The sequence below is a fragment of the Aquarana catesbeiana genome, linkage group LG08 (genome assembly GCF_042186555.1).
Source record: "Aquarana catesbeiana isolate 2022-GZ linkage group LG08, ASM4218655v1, whole genome shotgun sequence".
In the NCBI taxonomy this organism is placed as follows: Eukaryota; Metazoa; Chordata; class Amphibia; order Anura; family Ranidae; genus Aquarana; species Aquarana catesbeiana.
Genome location: NC_133331.1, coordinates 84,563,763 through 84,586,644, shown reverse-complemented (window position 1 = coordinate 84,586,644; position 22,882 = coordinate 84,563,763). Strand labels below are relative to the sequence as shown.

General features: G+C 42.0%; 1 protein-coding gene across 1 annotated transcript in view; it reads left to right on the top strand.

Annotated features, from left to right (window-relative positions):
- The window catches only part of KNDC1 (kinase non-catalytic C-lobe domain containing 1), a 238,237-nt gene that overhangs the window by 177,925 nt on the left and 37,430 nt on the right, over nucleotides 1–22,882 (top strand). The window contains exons 23-25 of the mRNA XM_073596077.1: nucleotides 538–699; nucleotides 7,474–7,689; nucleotides 13,592–13,674. Of these exons, the coding sequence (XP_073452178.1) occupies nucleotides 538–699; nucleotides 7,474–7,689; nucleotides 13,592–13,674 (461 nt within the window). The remainder of the gene's footprint in view (nucleotides 1–537; nucleotides 700–7,473; nucleotides 7,690–13,591; nucleotides 13,675–22,882) is intronic.

The following is a 22,882-nucleotide window of genomic DNA, read 5'->3' as shown; positions in this document are numbered from 1 at the left end:
AAAAGAAGATTCGGCATCCAGTTTTTTTTCTTGAACAGTAATTTTGAGTGCAGCACCACCTGCTGGTGAATTTGAGTATGCCAGCTTCTGCTGTTAGCTATATATTTTTCTCAACAAAGTAATCAAACAAGTGATATGAGAGTTTTAGGAGGGATTGCAGGGACGTTCATTGCACAGGCATTCTCGAGTAGATGAGAGTAGTTGTTTAAAAGGAAAAGCCTGGTCGGCACAGCAGATCTTTATAATTATTATTATTATTATACAGGATTTATATAGCGCCAAAAGTTTACGCAGCACTTTACAGTAAGGGGAGACAGAGCACACAATACGAATCAATACAGGAGGGATCAGAGGGCCCTGCTCGTTAGAGCTTACAATCTAGAAGGGAGGGTCAAGTGGAAACAAAAGGTAATAACTGTGGGGAGTGAACTGATGGAGAAAATGAAAATACAGTTGTTAGGTGTGGGTAGGGTAGGCTTCTCTGAAGAGAAGGGTTTTCAGGGATTGTTATAACCTATTTTATTAATTCCTTTTCAGAGTCTTCCAAAAGATGAACGTGGTGAACACCTAGTGTCATTGCTGCATGAACTGACTAATAAAAAATACACCATTTCTTCTCCTGGCTCTGAGAAAAAGGATGACACCAAATCGTTACATTCACTCTGCACCAAGTTTTCTGAGGATAATCTATCCAGGAAGGTTTGTGTTAGAGCGTCAGTGAGCTCTCTATAGTCATGGCAGTATTACCGATTTGTATTGTTTAGTATATAAAGCATAGAGAAGCTTTGTGTTGGCACTGTTGCCAGTGATACGAACCTGTGTGAAAACGAGAACCGCTCAAATAAAAATTATACAAGACTTTAGGTCCCATAAAGTGCTAGGACATACCTTTAATGGGAGCCTTCACTACTCATGGCAATCCACAGGTTTGCTGAAAGGTTGCTCAGCCATGTAGTGGGGGCGGGTTGGGGAGTAACATCCTGGGAGCTTATTTTGTCTACTACTTTCTGTAATTTTTTTATGCTTTAGTGTAAAGAAAAAATACAGTATACTGTATAGTGCATCCAGAAAGTATTCACAGCGTTTCACTTTTTCACATTTTGTTATGTTACAGCCTTATTCCAAAATAGAATAAATTCCCTATTTTCCGTAAAATTCTACAAACCATACAATACATAATGACAATGTGAAAGAAGTTTGTTTTGAAATCTGTGCAAATTTATTAAAAATACAAAAAAACGGAAAAAAAATTACATGTATATATCTATTCGCAGCTTTTGCCGCAACACTTAAAATTGATCTCAGGTGCATCCTGTTTCCACTGATCATCCATGAGATGTTTCTACAACTTGATTGGCGTCCACCTGTGGTAAATTCAGATGATTGGGCATGATTTGGAAAGGCACACACCTGTCTATGTAGGGTCCCACAGATAACAATGCATGTCAGAGCACAAACCAAGCCATGAAGTCCAAGGAATTGTCTGTAGACCTCAGAGACAGGATTGTATTGAGGCACAGATCTGGAGAACGGTACAGAAAAATGTCTGCAGCATTGAAGATCCCAATGAGCACAGTGGCCTCCATCATCCATAAATGGGAGAAGTTTGGAGCCACCAGGACTTTTCCTAGAGCGGGCCACCCAGCCAAACTGAGTGATCGGGGGAGAAGAGCCTTAGTCCGGGAGGTGACCAAGAACCCGATGGTCACTCTAACAGAGCTCCAGCATTTCTCTGTGGAGAGAGAAGAACCTTCCAGAAGAATAACCATCTCTGCAGCACTCCACCAATCAGGCCTGTATGGTAGAGTGGCCAGATGGAAGCCACTCCTCAGGAAAAGGCACATGACAGCCCGTCTGGAGTTTGCCAAAAGGCACCTGAAGGACTCTCAGACCATGAGAAACAAAATTCTCTGATCCGATTAAACAGTGATTGAACTCTTTGGCCTGAATGGCAAGCGTCGTGTCTGGAGGAAACCAGGCACCACTCATCAAATGACAATACCATCCCTACAGTGAAGCATGGTAGTGGCAGCATCATACTGTGAGGATGTTTTTCAGCAGCAGGAACTGGGAGACTAGTCGGGATCGAGCGAAAGATGAATGCTGTAATATACAGAAACATCCTTGATGAAAGCCTGCTCCAGAGCACTCTGGACCTCAAACTGGGGTGAATGTTCATCTTCCAACAGGACAACGACCCTAAGCACACAGCCAAGATAACTAAAGAGTGGCTACGGGGCAACTCTTTGAATGTTCTTGAGTGGCCCAGCCAGAGCCCAGACTTGAACCCAATTGAACATCTCTGGAGAGATCTGAAAATGAATGTGCAACAACACTCCCCATCCAACCTGATAGAGCTTGAAAGGCTGTGCAGCGACACTCCCCATCCAACCTGATGGAGCTTGAAAGGTCCTGCAAAGAAGAATCTGAGGAACTGCCCAAAAATAGGTGTGCCAAGCTTGTAGCATCATACTCAAAAAGACTTGAGGCTGTAATTGGTGCCAAAGGTATTTCAACAAAGTATTGAGCAAAGGCTTTGAATACTTATGTACATGTGATTTTTTTTCATTTTTTATTTTTAATAAATGTGCAAAGATTTTAAACAAATTACTTTCACGTTATCATTATGGGGTATTGTTTGTAGAATTTTGAGGAAAATAATGAATTTAATCCATTTTGGAATAAGGCTGTAACATAACAAAATGTGGAAAGTGCTGGGAATACTTTCCGAATGCGCTGTATGTTTATTTTCACTGAGTGCACATTTTGAGTATTTGTTACATTGTTTACTTTAACCCTCGGTTCACACTAGAATGTGCTGCGGGAAACACAGAGATGAACATTTCTTAGGTAAACGAAATTCTGTATAGGCATGGAGTTAGAGCAAGAGTCAGCTGGCTTTTGCTTTGCACCTATGATCTACTGATAATGGGTGTGGTGCTTCGTAGGCTCATAAGGTGGAATTTATCTTTAATTAAGTGGTTGTAAACCTTTACATATACCCAGTAAAGTAACTGGCCTTAAGTGATACACAGAGATGAAACACATCCTTCTACATATGTTGTACCTCTTTATCTGCAGCCTTCTACACTCTACATCCCTTCAAAGTTCAGCATTTATAAAGCTTGTCTGAGCTGTCAGAAAAAAGGGGGCAGAGAGCTGAAGTTTCAATCTGTAGAGCTCAGTGTGGAGAGCTCATTTGGAGGGATGGGACACACATCCCTTCACACAGCAAACCGGAACAGACCCGAGGCTGTCAATCAGCTGAAGATCCCTACCCTGTCACCTTTTTTCTCTTGGTCTTTGGAAAACTTGTCAGAATTCAATTCATGCTAATACAAAGGAACAAACACTTATTGCTCTTAATTGAGACAAGTACACACTATAGAGGAATTGCTTTGTTCATATTTCATATCTGAGGTTTTACAATGACTTAAGCCCAACTCTGGGCTTCCCCTCCCTGCATATGCGTTTTTGATGCTTTTCCGGTGTGTTTTCTGGTTGCTTGAGTCCCAACATGCACCTGTGAAACATGGTGGTGACTCTAAAACACACCAAAAATGCAACCGCGTTGTATTTTTGATGTGCTTTTAACACATTTTCTATTCATTTTAATGGGGAGCTGCATTTTTGGTGCGTTTTTGCAAAACTCATTGAAGATGCAGCAAACGGGACTTTTCAAGACGCACAGCACAGTGGTGAGAAGCCTCTCATAGGATTTAGAGGGAAACATTTTTATTGTGTTTTTCTTGCCTTTTTAGCAATGTAAGAAAGCAGTGTGAAAGGGACCTAATTTCTTCAAACTAAAGCATTTTACACTTTTTTGAAAAAAAATTGGGGACTCTGCATTCCCTTTATGGTCTAGTTACTGGAAAACAACTTTTAGCATCTGGAACAAATCTACATATATACATGCAGATGTTGGAGACTGGTGGTAATGTTTCCATCCTGGGGAGGAATTTCCCTACACAGCACGGATTTGTAGTAAATAATCTCATCGATGTGCAGATCATATAACGAATTGTATCCAAAAATGGCTGACAGCCAAGAGCAGTTGGTTTGACTAAGATTCATAGTATCAGAAAAGGTGATGATGCATGATGCATATTAAATTCAATTTCAGATACCAAGAGTCTCGCCTCAGTGCGGGAAGTCTGACACTGATCTATTACAATACTATTTAGTCGTTTTTTGTTTTTTGTTTTTTTCGTTTTTTTTTTTTTAAACTTTACCAACTAGTTTGATCTCACAAAGTAAAGTATAAAGTTAAAAGCATTCGATGCCTCCTATGTACTAATACATTTTTAGATATGTAACTTACACTACAGTATGCAGCCAGGAATTTGTGGAAATTTATCATCACACCTATTTGAGCTCGTTGGACCTCCTGTTCCAAAACTATGGGTGTTAGTATGGATTTGCACCACCACCCTTCTGCTTTTGCAGCAGTAACAGCCTTCCTTCTTCTGGAAGGTTTTCCACAAAATGTTGGAATGTGTCTGCGGTAATGTGTTCCATTCAGCCAAAAAGAACTTTTTTTGAGGTCAGGTGCAGATGCTGGATGAGAAGACCTGGCTCACATTCAGCATGCCTGTGCAACTGAAAAATGTTTAATAGGCCTGAGGTCAGGGCTCTGTGCAGGCCACTTGAGTTCCCCTATGCTAAACCTGTGACATGGTTTAGCTTAACAACTTCAATACTGGGCATTCTCACCCCCTTCCTGCCCAAGCCAATTTTCAGTTTTCAGCGCTGTAACGTCTTGAATGACAATTGCGCGGTCATGCAACACTGTACCCAAATTAAATTTTTATCATTTTTCTCCCTACAAATGTAGCTTTCCTTTTGTGGTATTTGATCACCTCTGCGGTTTTTATTTTATGTGCTATAAACAAAAGAAGAGACAATTTTGAAAGAAACACAATATTTTTTACTATTTGCTATAATAAATATTTCTTTTTTTTTTTTTTCTTAGTTTAGGCCGATATGTATTCTTATACATATTTTTGGTAAAAAAAATCGCAATAAGCGTATATTGATTGGTTTGCGCAACAGTTATAGCGCCTACAAAATAGGTTATTGATTTATGGCATTTTTAGTATTATTTTTTTTTTTTACTAGTAATGGCGGTGATCTGCAATTTTTATCGTGACTGTGACATTGCGGTGGACAGATCGGACACTTTTGACACTATTTTGGGACCATTAACATTTATACAGTTATCAGTGCTATAAATATGCACTGATTACTGTATAAATGTCACTGGCAGGGAAGGAGTTAACACTAGGGGGCGATCAAGGGGTTAAATGTGTTACCTAGGGAGTGATTCTAACTGGGGGGGGATGGTACTGACTAGGGAAGGGGACCGATCAGTGTTCCTATATACTAGGAACACACGATCTGTCTCCTCTCCCCTGATAGGACGTGGATCTGTGTGTTTACACACAGATCCACGTTTCTGCTCTGTCATGAGTGATCGGATTGCGGGTGCCCGGCAGACATCGCGGCCGCCGGGCACGCGCATTGGCTTCTCGGTGACGTGGCGCGCGCGCCCCCTATACCGCTGGAAAGCTGAGGACGTCATATGACGCCCACCCAGGATGGGAGATCCCATCTGCAGACGTCATATGACTATGGGCGGGTAGTGAAATGGTTAAAAGAGAAATATGGCCATATTTCTCTTGTGGGCCACAGGAGTACAATTACTTTTGTCCTCCTGTGAGCCAGCTTATAGAATGTCCCTGTTTACGGTTTGCATCCTAACTGACCATCTTCTTTAATCCCACTAGTTTTATAAAAACAACATTGCACATTGGAAAACCTCTATTCCAATTTTTTAAAAGGGAACTTCAGTCATTTTTTCAACTTTCCATCTATTAAATCTTCTGCCCTTGTTGTTTTAACTTTGGATAGTAAAACATTTTTTTTTACAACCCACTTCCTGTTTCTTGTCTGGTCATTAGCCTAGGCTTATGACATCATGAACAGCTCTCTCTCTCTCTCTCTCTCTCTCTCTCTCATGAGAGTTTGCCAGGAAGAGAAGGGGTGAGTCATAAGAGGGCCAATGAGAGCTACAGAGCTGGAGGTGTGTGTCTGTGTAAATCCAGGAAGTAAACAGGCAGCAGCTTCAGCTGCTCACAGTTAAAATGGCTGCAGCCAGACTCAGTGGAGGGAGATTTCTGCAGCATATTTGGCAAGTACAGAATCACAGTATATAAGAAATAATATGCAAAGTGGTTGGAGAGAAATCTTCCAAATGGCAAAGATGTGTTTATTACAAATTATGTGAGCAGACTGCAGTTCCTCTTTAACCAGCTAAGAGTTCATGGTACGCTGGTTATGCAATGTCAGAAATCTTTGTCTCCCAAGGACCTGGCTGCAGTGAATTCTGTGTGTACACTATGTGAGGTCTCTGTGATTTCAGAGGTTGTGAAGGAAGGAGAATGAAGTCACTTTTAATGCAATGTCAGGCTTCTCCAATATGGCAACTACAGAATCCCCTTCTCAGAGAATCCAAGATATATGTAGAGCAGACTGTGACACTAGCCAATACCTAATTATATTAAGTTAAAATTGAGTATTATATTTAGTTTTTGATTGCTACAACAAGGTCCTTTTTAAGCTGAAGTTTGGGTAAAAAAATAATAATCCTATAACTTTATTCGCATTACTTACCTGTAATGAAGGATTTTGCATATTGTGCAGGCAGATGAATACTGGAGAGATCTCCATTGCAGGGATGCTGGTCCTCTTCCTGTCTCTGAACTTCCAGCGCTGCAATGGTTAACAGCTTTGAGTCTTTAGGCAAAACAGTAGTACAGATGATCCAACGGAGACACACCCCCTCCTCCATTCATAAAAGTTCTATCATGGATTACACTGCTTGTAACACGATCTTTGAATGGGGAAGAGAATCCTGTGACTGATCAGACTTTCCACCATTCACAGATCAAGTTACAAGCAGTGTAATCAGTGGAGGAGGAAGGAGGAGGCGTGTCCCTGTCAGGTCATCTGTACTGCCTGAAAACCCAAAGCTGTTAACCATTGCAGTGCTGGAAGTTCAGAGACAGGAAGAGGACCAGCATCCCAGCAGAGATTTCTTCAGGATCCAGCTGCCTGCATAGCATAGGACATACATAAGCAATGTGACTAAAACCATAGGGAATTTTTTTAAGCTAAACTTCAGATTTAAAAAGTCACTTACTGTCTTGTTTTAATCAACTGACCTAACAGGTATGTTTACAGGGGATCAATGAAACACTGTCATTATTTAGTATATACATGATGTTTATTGGAATACAAAATCTTTATTAACAGCCTAGGTATTCGGTGTACTCATTTTATATCAGCTGCTTGTGGAAGAAGTGGAGTGTCGGGGGGAGGTGCAACATTTTGTATCAAAGTCTGATCGCCATCATTGGGATACATTATTGTAGTAATGAGAAAATTAACATATACCTGAATTGTCTGTTGCAGAGCTTTAACTGGAAACTCTCTAGAGGTAATGGACTCCATATAAGCCATCACAGGGATAAGCAGTATACAATATCAGCAGCTTTACCTCGGCCATGTTACCCTGGCTACGTAGACGATCTGTCCACCTATTATGTGAAGGGAGAAGAGGCTGGGCCATACTCTATACACGAGTGCAGTGTACAGCAGATCTCAACTCAACTCACTTTTCTTCAAGAGGTCGGTATGGATTGAAAATCTAAAATAGACTGTATGAATACTTTATGACGGTATTATGTAATAAGAGGTTACATGCAATGCTGCACCATTCTCTATAGCAGCCAAGTATTTTATTTCAGCAATTTTTTTTCAAGCAAAAGATATGAGAAGGCACCAGCATCCATGTGTAGATTTATTGATAGTTGGAAAAAAAAAACACTTGTGTAATTGCACTCCCTGTGATTAATAAAACAAGGTAGTGTGCATCTAGTAAATTATTCCCTGAGATCTGCTTACTGGATGCACACTACCTGGTATGCCTTGGCACAGTGGTGTAGTGGGTAGCACTCTTGCCTAGCAGTAATCTGCTAGGCGAGAATGCTACCCACTACACCACTGTGAGTGATCTGCTAGGCGAGAGTGCTACCCACTACACCACCACTACGCTGGTTCCAATCCCAACCACGACACTACCTGCCTGGAGTTTGCATGTTCTCCCTGTGCCTGCGTGGGTTTCCTCCGGGTACTCCGGTTTCCTCCCACACTCCAAAGACATGCTGGTAGGTTAATTGGATCCTGTCTAAATTGTCCCTAGTATGTATGAATGTGAGTTAGGGACCTTAGATTGTAAGCTCCTTGAGGGTAGGGACTGATGTGAATGAACAATGTATATGTAAAAGCGCTGCGTAAATTGACGGCGCTATATAAGTACCTGAAATAAATAAATAATAATCACAGTGAACGCAATTACAGTATGTGTGTTTTTGTTTTTTTTTTTTTTTTAATTTTCAATAAATCTTCACTTGATGCTGGCGCCCTCTCTTCTTTTCTTTTGTTGGCATTACAGTAGGACTACCCAGGTTCCTATTATAGTGAGGTACTGCAGCTGTCACAAGTGTTTTTTCTCCATTGGCTTGGACATTCTATAGACTGGTTATTGCCTACCATAGGGCTTATTCTGATGTCATACTCATTGGGTTTTTTTTTTCATAATTTTCTCACAATCTTTTTTTGGCAGTCTATATTTGATTTATACAGATAATGCATTCAGGCCACACTAAAGATCCAAAGTGCTTGCACTTGGATTCATTCAATTATTTGCATTGAAATGCAAAGCTTCCTATAGGCTGAAGACAACACTGAATTTAATTTTTTTATCAGCTGAAAGTCAGCAAGTAGCCCACAAATATACTTACCACTATTCAGGTAGTTACAGACCTTGTATTTATAATAAGCTTGTAGCCAACATACTTTAAAGCCCTTCTCCAGGGAAAGTAAAAGGTCTCCCTTGCAGTGGGGCTGCACCCACATTGCAAGGGTTAAATGTTCATTTATGTCTGGGGAACTGGGAAAAGCAGCTTTACTTGATCGCCCACATCCCCAACAGCCGGTGCTCTCCTCTTCTTCTCTATGCTCTGGCAGTGAACTGCCCTTCAGCGTCCTCACATCCAGTGCAGGGCTATGGGCTCTGTACTGTAATTGATCACTTTGGAAGACCTATGACTGCTGGAGCCTAGAGGAGAACTGCTATGAAGACCGGTTTAGTAGCACAGGGGAAGCCTGAGGGAATGAAGGATCAGGTAAGTTAAACTGATTTTTATCTGGTACCCTAGATATACACAAGAATTTAACCCTTGCCGTGCAGGGGCAGTCCCACAGCTAGGGGAAGACTTTTACTTCCCCGAAGCTCAACTTTAACAACTTTGGCACTGCAGTGCAAAAGCTGGTTTCTCTAGGTCCCCGCAGGTATATTCTTCTTAGAGGGAGCCCTGAAATCTTCAGTTTGGAAGTAAGTGCTTTTTTCCTCCAATTAATGCCTTCCTATTGGCTACTGATGCTTCCCATCACTGTGATGGACCGGTAGCCAGTGACCGGGTAGAATAGGACCAGAGAAATCTGTTAGTTCCTAGTTGTAGTTGATATTTCATTGTGGGAACTGATTTTTGGAGTACTGGGGTGCTTTGCAGAGAAGCTGAAGATATGTGGAGGCCCTGGAACTACATAGTATTGCACTGAAATGTAACTTACTGGTTACAAGTTTTCAGTTCCTTTGACTGTTCCACCACTAGATGGCCAGGTGGATGTTTGGGGATAGTGACTGATAACCTGGATATTTTAATCTTCCTTTGATCTGGTAAGAAGTTCACGTTGTACGAATTGTAATTTTCATAAATAATATAATATGTTGCATTAGTTGCTGAGGAACAAGACAACATTCTTTATTGCGTCATGACATGGAATTTACACCCTTAGGGCCCATGCACATGGCCACCAAAAAATGTGTACGTTTTTATGTAGGATCTTTCCGCCAGCAAGACGATCAGTCATTTCATTATGACCGTGTGCATGTACCCTTACCCCTATTAGTTTGCCTGGAATTTCTAATGTGAAAAAGTCAAAGTGTACATCATTTGTGTGCCTGTAGGTGTCCCTGTTGTCCTAGACTACACGTTGTAACAGGAAAGCTTTAATATTATCCTCAACTGCAGAAAGCATTCTAATTATGGCTTTGTCATAGCTTTTAGTCGCTATGACATTTATAACAAACACAAAAAATAGAAAAGTACTGTGGATGGTAAGAACAAGCAGTAAGGACAGACCTTCACCACAAATGAACAGTACAGCAATGATTTGTATTTATTTTTTAATAATATTCAGTGACACTAGAGGGAGCCAAAGACTATCTCTTATACTGGCCATAGTCATCAAAGAGCGATCATACAAGCAATGAACAAGACCTTCATAGTCAGTCAATGTACACCAAGGCACATAAATAATACAGGTGAACAGAGAAAGAACCGTGCATGATCAAACAACCTTTTTATAAACTTACCATCACATCTGATGCTAGTATGCAACAGTTTAAATGTATTACTTTTTCTGCCATATTACCACTTCCAGTGCTATTCCTTCAATGATGGATGTGAAAATTGCCAATACAACACAGTGACTTTTTAATTGCAGGCAGAAATCTTCGTATATAGTTGTCCAAATATTGTCCAATCTGCACTGGATATACATACATACATGTACATAGCTATCCAGTGCAGATTGGACAATATTTTTTGTGTTTGTTTTAAATGTCATAGCGACTAAAAGCTATGACAAAGCCATAAGTAGAATGCTTTCTAGCTTTAAGCCTAAGTTCAGCCAAAAAAAAAAAACCCCACAAGTATCAGCATAAAGAACATAACTTACAGGCAGTAGGATGTGTCCCTTGTGCTGATGCCTCTTCAATTAGCTGAAATCCTCCTCTATCCATTCCTCCCCTAGTGCCCACCCACCCAAAAAAAACAATCCATAATCTTCCAGTGCACCCAGGGTTATTAGAATGGTGGGAAATGTCACAAACCCATAAACAAAAATTTCTTATTCTTGACGCTTATCAGTCCTTAAGTGGCAGCATTAATTTTCTATTTGAAGGCTATATTTATTATTTTTATTTTTACCTCTGCTCACCTGAAATACAAACTATCTGTCCTGGGGGGACAGCTCTTTCTCGCTGTATCTATGGAGGAACCCATTGCTGTCACCCTATGTTGCTCTCCTGATTTGGACCACAAACCCCTCTTCCTCTCCATTTTTAATACACAGGGGGAAGGGGAATTTGTAGTTTATTCACAGGAAGCGACAAGGACATTGCATTTCTGGCAGGGTCAGCAGGTATGTTCTGTACTTGCTGTACATGTTCTTAGCCTGAAAAAAGGAAAACAAATGCAGCCTCCACATCTCAGGGCTAGTAAGCTGCACTATATTACATTTTGGTTCCTGGGTTCAGATGTGCCGTAACTACCGAATGCTAAGGTACTGTGATGTCTGTACTTCTCTGCTTCTTGGTAATGGTGTAGGAAGGCACATTTTTTTAACTTAGCAACAGATTTCTCATATAATCACTGACATAAGCCCGTGATCACCAGCATGAATGTAATATACCTGGCTTGCAGCCCCTTCACTGTAGGGTCCTTTCACATGGGCGGTCCACTCAGGGGACTCTGCTTTGCTCAGTGGGGGATCGCTCTGCTGATCCCCGCTGAGCAGGAGGATGACAGGTCTGTCTCCACTCACTGTGCAGAGTGGAGATAGACAGAGTCCTGCTCTCCTCTATGGGGAAATCGGGTGAAAATGGACCGCCTATCCGTTTTCACCCGATCTTATCCGATCCTCTAGACGAATGGGAAATAGGGACGCCATCTGTCTGGGTTTCACAGACAGGACAGGATCGGATCAGATAGCAGCGGGTGTTGGCGGACATGTCACCGCTGACATCCGCTGCTCCATAGGGGTGAATGGAGGGTCCAAACAGGTCCGCCTGAAAAGCTGACAGGTGGACCTGATCGGACCACCTGTGTGAGAGGACCCTAAAGCTGGCCATAGATGGTTCGTTTTTTTTTTGTTTTTTTTTTTCAGCCAGCAGGCTAAATAAATAAACTTTGCATTGGGGGAATCCTCCCTGCCACGCTGTTGTATTCTGACAGCGGGGGGGGACATGTCTCCACTATCAGAAAACATTGATCAGCTCTGCAGCAGCTGATCAAACGGCTTTTATCCAACAGGGCTGTTGAACAAAAGTCAATCAATAGATCAACTTCTGTTTAACTGTAGTGACCACACGTGGATCAAAATTCAGCTGGTCCCTGCTATACTGGACAAATTTTGATACTTCTATGGCCACCTTAAGACTTGGGAATACATGGTTACTTTTTTTATTTGTTCAGCCACCAGGCTGAATGATGAAAAAAATATTGTTTTCTGACCGTGGCACCCACCACAATACACTAATTAGTGCCTGCAACAGATAGGCTGCAGCCGCTGATCATCTGAAAATGTTCTGACATAAACCGATTAAGAAATCAACTACTGTCGATTGAGGGAGCCCACACACTGATAGATATTCAACCTGCCCCTTTTGAACTGGCTGAATTTTGATCAGCATATGCACAGTGATTGTAAAGTCAAATTTTTTTTTTTTTTAGTTAAAAATAACAAATATGTTATACTTACCTCCTCTGTTGCACAGAGCAGCCCAGATCCTCCTTGGGTCCCTCTTCGATGCTCCTGGCTCCTCCCTCCTGCTAAGTGCCCCCCACAGCAAGCATCTTGCTAAGGGGGTTCCTGAGCCGAGCCGCTGCTCTATGTGTCCATTCAGACATGGAGCTATGACCTGGCCCCACCCCCTTTCTCTCCTGGTTGGCTGACTGATTTTAATTGACAGCAGCGGGAGCCAATGGCGCCAGCAGCGGGAGCCAATGGCGCCACTCTGCTGTCTCAGCTAATGAGGAGGGCAGTCCCGGGTAAGACACTCCTGCAACATCGCTGGATCTAGATGGCCCTCAGGTAAGTATGGGAGGGGCTAAGGGGGGCTGCTACACACAGAAGGCTTTTTATCTTCGTGCATAGAATGTATTAAGATTAAAAAAACCTTCTGCCTTTACAACCACTTTAAGCCTTGGTTCACACTAGAATGCTATGCAGGAAACCTGCGATCCGTGAGCATTTCCTACACCACATTCAAATCAAACTGCCCTTGCAACCTGCAGCGGGTGTTAGTGCAGTGTTAACGACGCCCCAAACGCAGGACGCACACTCATCATATGGTACAAAATGACGACGAGATCCAGTTGCATTGCAACTTTGGTGTGGATACGGTGCGATTTAAGCCCATTCAAAATGAATGGGCTCAAATCGCACCGCACTAAATAGCATGAAAATTTCTACAGGAATGCAGTGTGATTCCTGTGCAATTCATATGCGATTCACAGTGTGAACCTAGGCTAAGTAACAGCCTGGTACAGACAGTCATACTGTTCTAACACATTTATCTACTATTGATTGAACAGAAGAGTATAATTTCTGTGTAATCTCCATGCATAGATATCTCCTGTGATGTCCATGTTGTTTACTATGTATACATTTCATTCTTTAGGAATTTTTTCAGAAGTGCCATCCTGTACATTTCTTGAACTCTCGGGCACTAGGAGTTAAAGACAAATCCAGCAATGTGGCAAGGTAAGCAGAACGTTAATAGATCAAGGTCAGCTGTGTATGTGTAGGGAGTGTACCAGGGCCCCACTGTATCATTGTGGGCTGGAGGAGGAATTCCTGAGCCAGATGTGCAATGACGCCAGATGAACCATACAGGAGCTACACACAACCGTACTCTGCTTACAGGAGAAATTAGATTTTTTCCACGTTTATGTACACACACGGCCCATCAACTTAACCGCTTCTGCTCCGGAAGATTTACCCCCTTCATGACCCGGTGATACATCACTGCATTAGTTTAACTGACAATTGCGCGGTCGTGCGACGTTGTACCCAAATACAATGTATGTCCTTTTTTTCCCACAAATAGAGATTTGTTTTGGTGGTATTTGATCACCTCTGCAGTTTTTATTTTTTTGCGCTATAAACAAAAAGACAGAAAATTTTGCAAAAAAAAAAAAATGTTTTTTAATTTCTGCTATAAAACATATCCAATAAAAAAAATGTAAAAAATCGAATTTCTTCATAAATTTAGGCCAATTTGTATTCTGCTACATGTTTTTGGTAAAAAAAGAAGCGTATATTGATTGGTTTGCGCAAAAGGTTTAGTGTCTACAAACTATGTGATATTTTGATTTAATTTTTCTAGTAATGGCGGCGATCAGCTCCTTATAGCGGGACTGCGATATTACGGCGGACAATCGGGAAAATTACACTTCTTAGGGACCAGTGACACTAATAAAGTGATCAGTGCTAAAAATATGCACTGTCCCTGTACTAATGACACTGGCAAGGAAGGGGTTAACGGGGCGCTCAAAGGGTTAAATGTTTATCTAGGTTGTGCTTACTAACTGTGGGGGAGATGTTTGTACTAGGAGAAAGCAGAGATCAGTGCTCCTGCTTAGTAGAGACACAAGACCCATGTCCCCTGTAGTGACAGAACAGCGATCTACCTTCTTTACATAGGCAGACCACCGCATGCCCCAAACCCAGAAGTGTAAGATTACATACTAGGTACGTGATACTACGCAGGAGAGCCACCTTGCCACCATATATCTACAGTATATGGTCGGCAAGCGGTTAAAGCTCAACTCCAACCTTACCTTTTAGGGTCTGTTGTACAGGCTCCTCTCCTTTACTAAAATTGCTTATTCTAATTTCACTGCACACTGTGAGCTTCTCAATGTGTACATTAGAAGCCGCAGCAAGTCAGATAGAGCTCGCCTCATCTCCTGGCAGGAGGATGTCCAGCATCATTCGCTAGTCTTTTCTCCACAGTCTCACTGTCCCAGGTCCACTTTTTCATTCATTGGATTTCAATTCCCTTGATCATGGAAGCTCAGCATCGCACATGGGTGATACCTAGGGTGGTCTGTATGCAAATGGAGCCTGCCTAAAAATTCCCACTCTTCCATCTACCAAGGCATTTTGATATTTGGATAACTCCTCCCAAGAGACAGTTTACTGCTAACATCAGGGCTTTTGAAAGCAGTACTGAGGGTGCTGTGTTGTTTTTAGGAACCTATATACAGCACCCTAGGGGCCCTTCCCACCAGCCATTATCTGCCTGCATTGCATAGAGAATCACCATGAGTCTGAAATAAGGTGTGTAATGAAAACCGGTTTTATTTAAAAATGGCAGTAGCATGTTGCTGAGGATATACAGTGGAACCTCGGATTACGAGCATAATCCGTTACTGGAGTATGCTCGTAATCCAATGTACTCGCATATCAAAGCGAGTTTTCCCATTGAAGTCAATGGAAACGAACATAATTAGTTCCGCATTGACTTCAATGGGATGCAATACCGCATGTGGCCTGAGGCGGGGGGCGCCAGAGAGCCTCGGAAACCGCTGAAAAGGCCAGAGGGACACTTCGGCTGACCTCGGCAAACCTCAGGAAGACTCCGTTCACGAGCCTTTTCAAGGTTTGCCGAGGTCAGCCGAACTGTCCTTGGGCCTTTCCGTGCATTTCCGAATGCCGATGATCGGCGACTTTCGGCTCTGTTCGTTTCTGGGTCCCCCGCCTCAGGCCAAAAGCGGTACTGCACATAACTTTTGGCCTGAATCCTGCGCGTTTTGCGAGACAACACTCGCAAACCGAGATAGGATTTTTAGAAATGCAGTGCTCTGTTTGCGAAACGCTTGCTAACCGCGTTACTCGCAAACCGATGTTCCACCGTATAAGGGAAACCAGAGAAGGCAAAATATAAGCGGAATAAATGTCAGCACTAAACTGGAAGTTTTATGAAATCTAGAACCTCTGTCAGGTTTTTATAGCTAAGCAAAATATGGTACAGCAAAAAGTGAGCTTTCGACTCCAATCCAGAGGAACAAAGCCTTATATAGTAACTTTTTTTTATTTGTAATCAATTGCAAAAATGAAATAGAATCTCCTTGAATGCTTTAAAAAGCTGAGGTAGAGGATGACTGCAGTGGTCATATAAGCCCTATACATATATTCCACAGTTTGGTTGTCAGTGGTCAGATGGGGATGACTGTTCTCTGATATCTGTAAGTGCCTTCTGGCCTTGTTTACACTACTGGTCTTAAAACCCAACTCAAGGCAATTTTTTTTCCCCATGCTGCACCCACATTGCATGGGTTAGCTGCTCATTTTGTCTAAGGGTTAACACAACACCTGTAATATCGTAAAAAATACTGCGCTATCCCATAAGTGGAAATGATCCCCACATGTGTGTGATGAAAAGACAAATATCTCAAACCAAAAATTGAAATGTAAAATGCTGCTGCAACCTTAGATGTGAAACAACCTCCACCTTACTAGCTATACAATTTAAAGGCTGCGCTGCTAGTGCAAATACATGATCATATTAACTGAAAATACCATAATTATGAATGAACACAAGTAAATTGTTTCATAACAAAAAAAAAAAAAAAAAAAAAAATGCACACAAATCGCATGCAAAAAAAAAAAAAAGAATCGCATGCAAAAAAAAAATGAGTGGAACATTCAGTAAACAAAAACGATTAAGTAGAGTCCATTTAGTCATAGATTGAAATGAACTGTAGGTCTTGTGGGTGTAGAAAATGGTTGGATAGAGGGAGAAAGACACCCTTCCTTCAAGTGATATAAAGATTATCTCCGTAGGGAGCGTGATGTTAAAATAGAGAGAAGATCCTCCACCTCAAGTAAGGTAAGCCCCTTACCAGATCCAAAGATCTCCTGTCACAGAGATCATGCACACATGTGGCTGTGTCCCCCAGCCACTGGGTCTCTGTCAGTGCGCAGATCGGAAGCCACCTCTCCAGGAAATCAATCCAAACGTGATTTATCCGCTCACAGACCATGGATAAATAGGAAAGAAATGCTCCATAGCGTAATACAGTTAAAATCCACTTTAATTTATAAAAGAAAAGCACTTACAATTTGTGCAGTAAAGATCGCTTATAAAAACATGTAGCGCCGGCCGGCTTCAGCTGCTGCCCGTTTCTTCCGGGTTCAGCGTGGTATGGTGGTGACGTCAGCACGCCGCTCCTGGTGCTGACGTCACCACCATACCACGCTGAACCCGGAAGAAACGGGCAGCAGCTCTCTAAGCAAAGGACCAGTTTGCTGTCTTTCAGTTTTTAGGTGAACCGGCCAGCGGGAGTAGAAAATGCCTCAGCATTAGTGGGCCCCATCATTGGTTTTAATGGGAGGAATCGTGCCCTATTGTTTTTTTCAATGAGAAAGATGGCGCCCCATTGATGGTGTCAGTAGCGGTAATGGTGCTCCATCATTGTCAGTTGGTGGAATAGTGCCCTAAGGGTCAGATAAAGGCAAGCAAAGGGGTGCAGGCACATCCCCACTGCATGGGAAAAAAAAAAAATTAATTGCTCGGAGTTCAGCTTTAAGTGAACAATGTTGCTATAGTAAACCTTCTACAAAAAGGTCTACTGATAATAGAAGAGTGTACCTACCTTTTCTTCCATATGTGGTTCTGGTACTGGGAATTGGCGTTCTAAAATCCACTTGGAAAGCAACACTTATGACTATAATAATTATTTATATAGCTCGACAATTTATGCAGCGCTTCACATATTGTGAATAATGACAGAAATTATCTATGCGCTACCTGTGTGAAAATAAAATATTATATAAATAAAATCAAAATAAATTAGAACTGCTGCTGACACCTATAATGTCTTCCCACACTGATAAATATAAAGCTTCGTGACTGCTCCTATCTAAAATATACAACTGTGATAAATACTGTACATGGAAAAATATACTATAAACACTAATATAGTGCTTCTGCTTGTCCTTAAGTACATTGTATAAACATTTGCTATACAAACAACATACAAGCCAAAATATGTATAATCTGTGTGATACCACAATCCCAGTGCTACAAATACAAAATGTGAACACTGCAACTTTTGTCTGAAAATACAAATACAATACATTATATCACTTCAGAGTTTTTATTCTGTTGTACAAGAATTTTAGTAACCTCTTCTAGAGATTACGAAATTTCAGCAGCCTAAACATATCGGCCGAAACGCACGCGGTTTTGCTGCGATTTTGCCAGGATTCTACAACGATTTTACTGTGCTTATGGTGTGTTTTTCATAGGTCATGCGACAAAAACCACATCAAAAACGTAACACTGATGAGTTCTTGCTGCTTTTTTAGTGCATTTCAACAAGGAGGTGTGTTTTTGCTGAGTATTTTTTGTTTAATTGACCAGAAATGCAGCAAGCAGGATTTTTAACACTACAACAGAAGAACAGACCAGTGTGAAGACATAGACTTTACATAGAATTTTTAAAGGGATACATTCTTCTTCAGCTTTTCTTGCGCTAAAGGTTTTAATAATGGCCAACAATAAATTCATATTCATTTAAATTAATGATATTAATTAAAAAGTTGAATATAATACAATTATATAATTTTTTTTTTTTTTTTAAACTGTCAGTTTCGGTTTCAGCCAAGTGCATCTTGAATTTTCAGCTTCGGCACCCAAATTTCTATTCGGTGCACATCTAAACCTTTTCATTTTATATATATATATATATATATATATATATATATATATATATATATATATATATATATATATATATATATATATATTAGTCTAGCATGTAAAAATAAAAAATAAATGGGTGATCTTTCGTCAATGTTGTGTGTACCAGGCTTTAAAAGAAAAGATGAACCAGAATTCTGACCCCACTAACAGGCCATGTTTGCAAGATAACTGAAATACATCACAGGAGATATAATTTGCTGCTCAGTGATTGCAGTATTCTAGTCTGCATCTCCTCAAGGTAATACATAAAACCTGGCCTGTTAGTGGGCCCTGAGGACAGGGTTGATGACCACTGCTGTAAATCATGCAGCTCGCAGTAATTGTTTTCTCACAAACTTCTAGTTTTGATCCACACCGGAACTGACCCCACCCGGCTCCATCCTAGCTGGGTGAGTCGATAGAGCCGGGTGGTGCCACTTCCAGTGTGGATCAAAACCGGCAGTTAGTGAGGAAACAATTCCTGCGAGCTGCATTGTTTACAGAATTCTGGTTTGTCTTTGCTTTTAAGAGTACCACCCTATACATTGAGAGATGGTAACTGTGACAGTATGAAATGCTGTCACTGTATAATTGGTCATTTAAAGGACACAGGGTCTGGCACAGTGCAGAACTGCAGAGCATAGATGTGAACTAGAGAAAACTGCTCTCACAGCTTTCTCCGGTTCTGGTATTCCTGCATGGGGCTCTGTAGTTTGGAGATCCCATAGCGCAGGAATCTTCAAACTACGGCCCTCCACCTGTTGCAGAACTACACATCCCATGAGGCATTGTAAAACTCTGACATTCACAACCATGACTAGGCATGATGGGAATTGTAGTTCCTGAACAACTGGAGGGCCGTAGTTTGAAGACCCCTGCCATATAAGGATGAGCTCTTGCGTGTTTGCAAGCTGCACGTGCAGAGCACGCCAGGAAGTCGGCACTGCACAGCGCTAATCACAAGCAGTGAGACATTTCCCGATGTGCGGCTGCAGAGATCGGGAAATGTCTCACTGCCTGTGATTAGCTCAGCGCAGTGCTGACTTCCTGGCGGGCTCAGCACGTGCAGCTTGTGAACACGCCTGAGCCCATCCTTACTGCCATAGTGTCTTGGGTGAACCGAAATCGCCAACCCTGTGTCCAGGTTTTGTGGAGGACTAGCAGGGTGTGTGCTCAGGTGAATGCGAATGGGGAGTTGGGAGGGCTCCAATCCTCTCCAGAAGTCAGAGAGGCTGAAGGTGGCACCCAGAGCAAGTGTGTGTCTGCAAGATGCAGTAAACAAACGGCCTGGGGACTAAGGCCAGAGCGAAGCTGTGGGCGCTAGAGTAACACCATTCACACTGAAGAACCTGTAATCTGTGTGACCAGTGAAAAGAGCAGAGGCGCTGCTAAAGAGAGACAGGTGGGCTAGTATTTTCTTTTTATGTGTATTTGCTGGGGAAGAACCCCTGCCTGTGAAGCCCTATATGTTTTGGACTTTTTAATAAAAATGCGCTGCCGTGCCCTAAAATATAGTTCCTGACTGGCTTGAATCACTGGAAAACACATCTGCCACAAGAGCGAATGATCCCCCCCATGTTACACTACGTAATGGGTCCCAAAATTCACATCCATGCCACCTGACAAATACCCCAAGAGAGACCAGCTCCACTGATGTCCCGGACTGGAGAATTCTAACAGCAAGCCCCACCTTTTGTTTGGTTTGGAGGAGCTAGGCGCACGTGACAGTATACATTTTTTGCCTGTTTGTATAGCACGTGTTTATATAGCATCCTAAAGGACAAACAGAATCACTATAATCGTGTTTATAGTATATTTTTTCCATCTAATTATCACAGTTGTATATGTTAGATAGAAGCAGCGCTGCACTTAGTTACTAAGCTTTACATATTGTACATTCACATCAGTCCCTGTCCTCAAAAAGCTATTGGTATGTACAGTATCTCACAAAAGTGAGTAGACCCCTCACATTTTTGGAAATATTTTATTATATCTTTTCATGTGACAACACTGAAGAAATGATACTTTGCTACAATGTAAAGTAGTGCGTGTACTGCTTGTATAACAGTGTAAATTTGCTGTCCCCTCAAAATAACTCAACACACAGCCATTAATGTCTAAACCGCTGGCAACAAAAGTGAGTGAAAATGTCCAAATTGGGCCCAAAGTGTCATTATTTTTTGTGGCCACAATTAATTTCCAGCACTGCCTTAACCCACTTGGGCATAGAGTTCACCAGAGCTTCACAGGTTGCCACTGGAGTCCTCTTACACTCCTCCATAACAACATCACGGAGCTGGTGGATGTTGGAGACCTTGCGCTCCTCCACCTTCCGTTTCAGGATGCTCAATATTTTAGGTCTGGAGACTTGCTTGGCCAGTCAATCACCTTTACCCTCAGCTTCTTTAGGAAGGCAGTGGTCATCTTGGAGGTGTGTTTGGGGTTGTTATCATGTTGGAATACTGTCCTGAGGCGGGGATCATGCTCTGCTTCAGTATGTCATAGTATATGTTGACATTCATGGTTCCCTCAATGAACTATAGCTCCCCAGTGCCAGCAGCACTCGTGCAGCCCCAGACCATGACACTCCCACCACCATGTTTGACTGTAGGCAAGACGCACTTGTCTTTGTACTCCTCACCCAGTTGCCACCGTACATGTGTGACACCATCTGAACCAAATAAGTTTATCTTGGTCTCATCAGACCACAGAACATGGCTCCAGTAATCCATGTCTTTAGTTTGCATGTCTTCAGCAAACCGTTTGCAGGCTTTCTTGAGCATCATCTTTAGAAGAGGCTTCCTTCTGGGACGACAGCAGAGCAGACCAATTTGATGCAGTGTGCTGGGTATGGTCTAAGCACTGACAGGCTGACCCCCCACCCCTTCAATTCCTGCAGTAATGCTGGCAGCACTTATACGTCTATTTCCGAAAGACAACCTCTGGATATGACGCTGAGCATGTGCACTCAACTTCTTTGGTCGACTATGGCGAGGCCTGCTCTGAGTAGAACCTGTCCTGTATGGTCTTGGCCACCGTGCTGCAGCTCAGTTTCAGAGTCTTGGCAATCTTCTTATAGCCTAGGCCATTTTTATGTAGAGCAACCATTCTTTTTTTCAGATCCTCAGTAAGTTCTTTGCCAGGGAGTGCCATGTTGAACTTCCAGTGACGAGTATGAAAGGGCTAGAACGATAACACCAAATTTAACACGCCTGCTTCCAATTCACACAGGAGACCATGTAACACTAACGAGTCAAATGACACTGAGGAGGGAAAATGGCTAATTGGGCCAATTTAGACATTTTCATTTAGGGGTGTACTGACTTTTGTTGCCAGTGGTTTAGACATTAATAGCTGTGTGATGAGTTATTTTGAAGGGACAGCAAATGTACACTGTTATACAAGCTTTACGCTCACTACTTTACACTGTAGCAAAGTTTCATTTATTTAGTGTTGTCACATAAAAAGATATAATATTTACAAAAATGTGAGGGATGTACTCACTTTTGTGAGATACTGTATGCAAGTGATCTCACATGCATACCTACTCTCACACTAGGGCCAAATTACCTTACAAGCATGTATTTTCAGTGTGGGAGTAAACCAGAGTACCCTGAGGAAACTTGCACAAACTCAGAGAGACAATGCTAACTCCATGCAGTTAGTGTCCTGATAGGGATTTGAACTGAGGAGCCCAGTGCTGCAAGAGAGGAGTGCTAACCAGTAAGCCACCGTACTACCCCAACTTTCTGGGAGTGTGGGCTTCATGTATCCCTGTCGGATTGCATCGGTTCCTCCTATTAAACACCACATCACTACAGTCTTCTGCAACGTGTAGAAGTCATCCAGCGAGAGTTGTAGGGGACCCAGAAGACTAACATTACTGGGAGTGTCAGATTCCCAGAGGAGACCTGCTCTGCAACCGAGCTGCATTCAGCAGCACAGGTAGCAGGAAAGGTAAGCAAGTAAATTCTTCTTTTTAAAGACAGGCCTTCTCTTGGAGGGTTGTCAATAATGGCAAGGTCACTTTAAAGTACAGCTATATCCTTATTTAAAAAATGGATGACATCAAAAGGCAGCTGATATGCTGGCAAATAATAAGTATGGGTAAATGAGAACCTGTGATGTAAAGGGTGCCCTCTTTAGCTGCCTAGACTGTACTGTACTGCACTCATCACAGTGCTGATTTCCCCAGGTACTCCAAAGACTCTCACAATG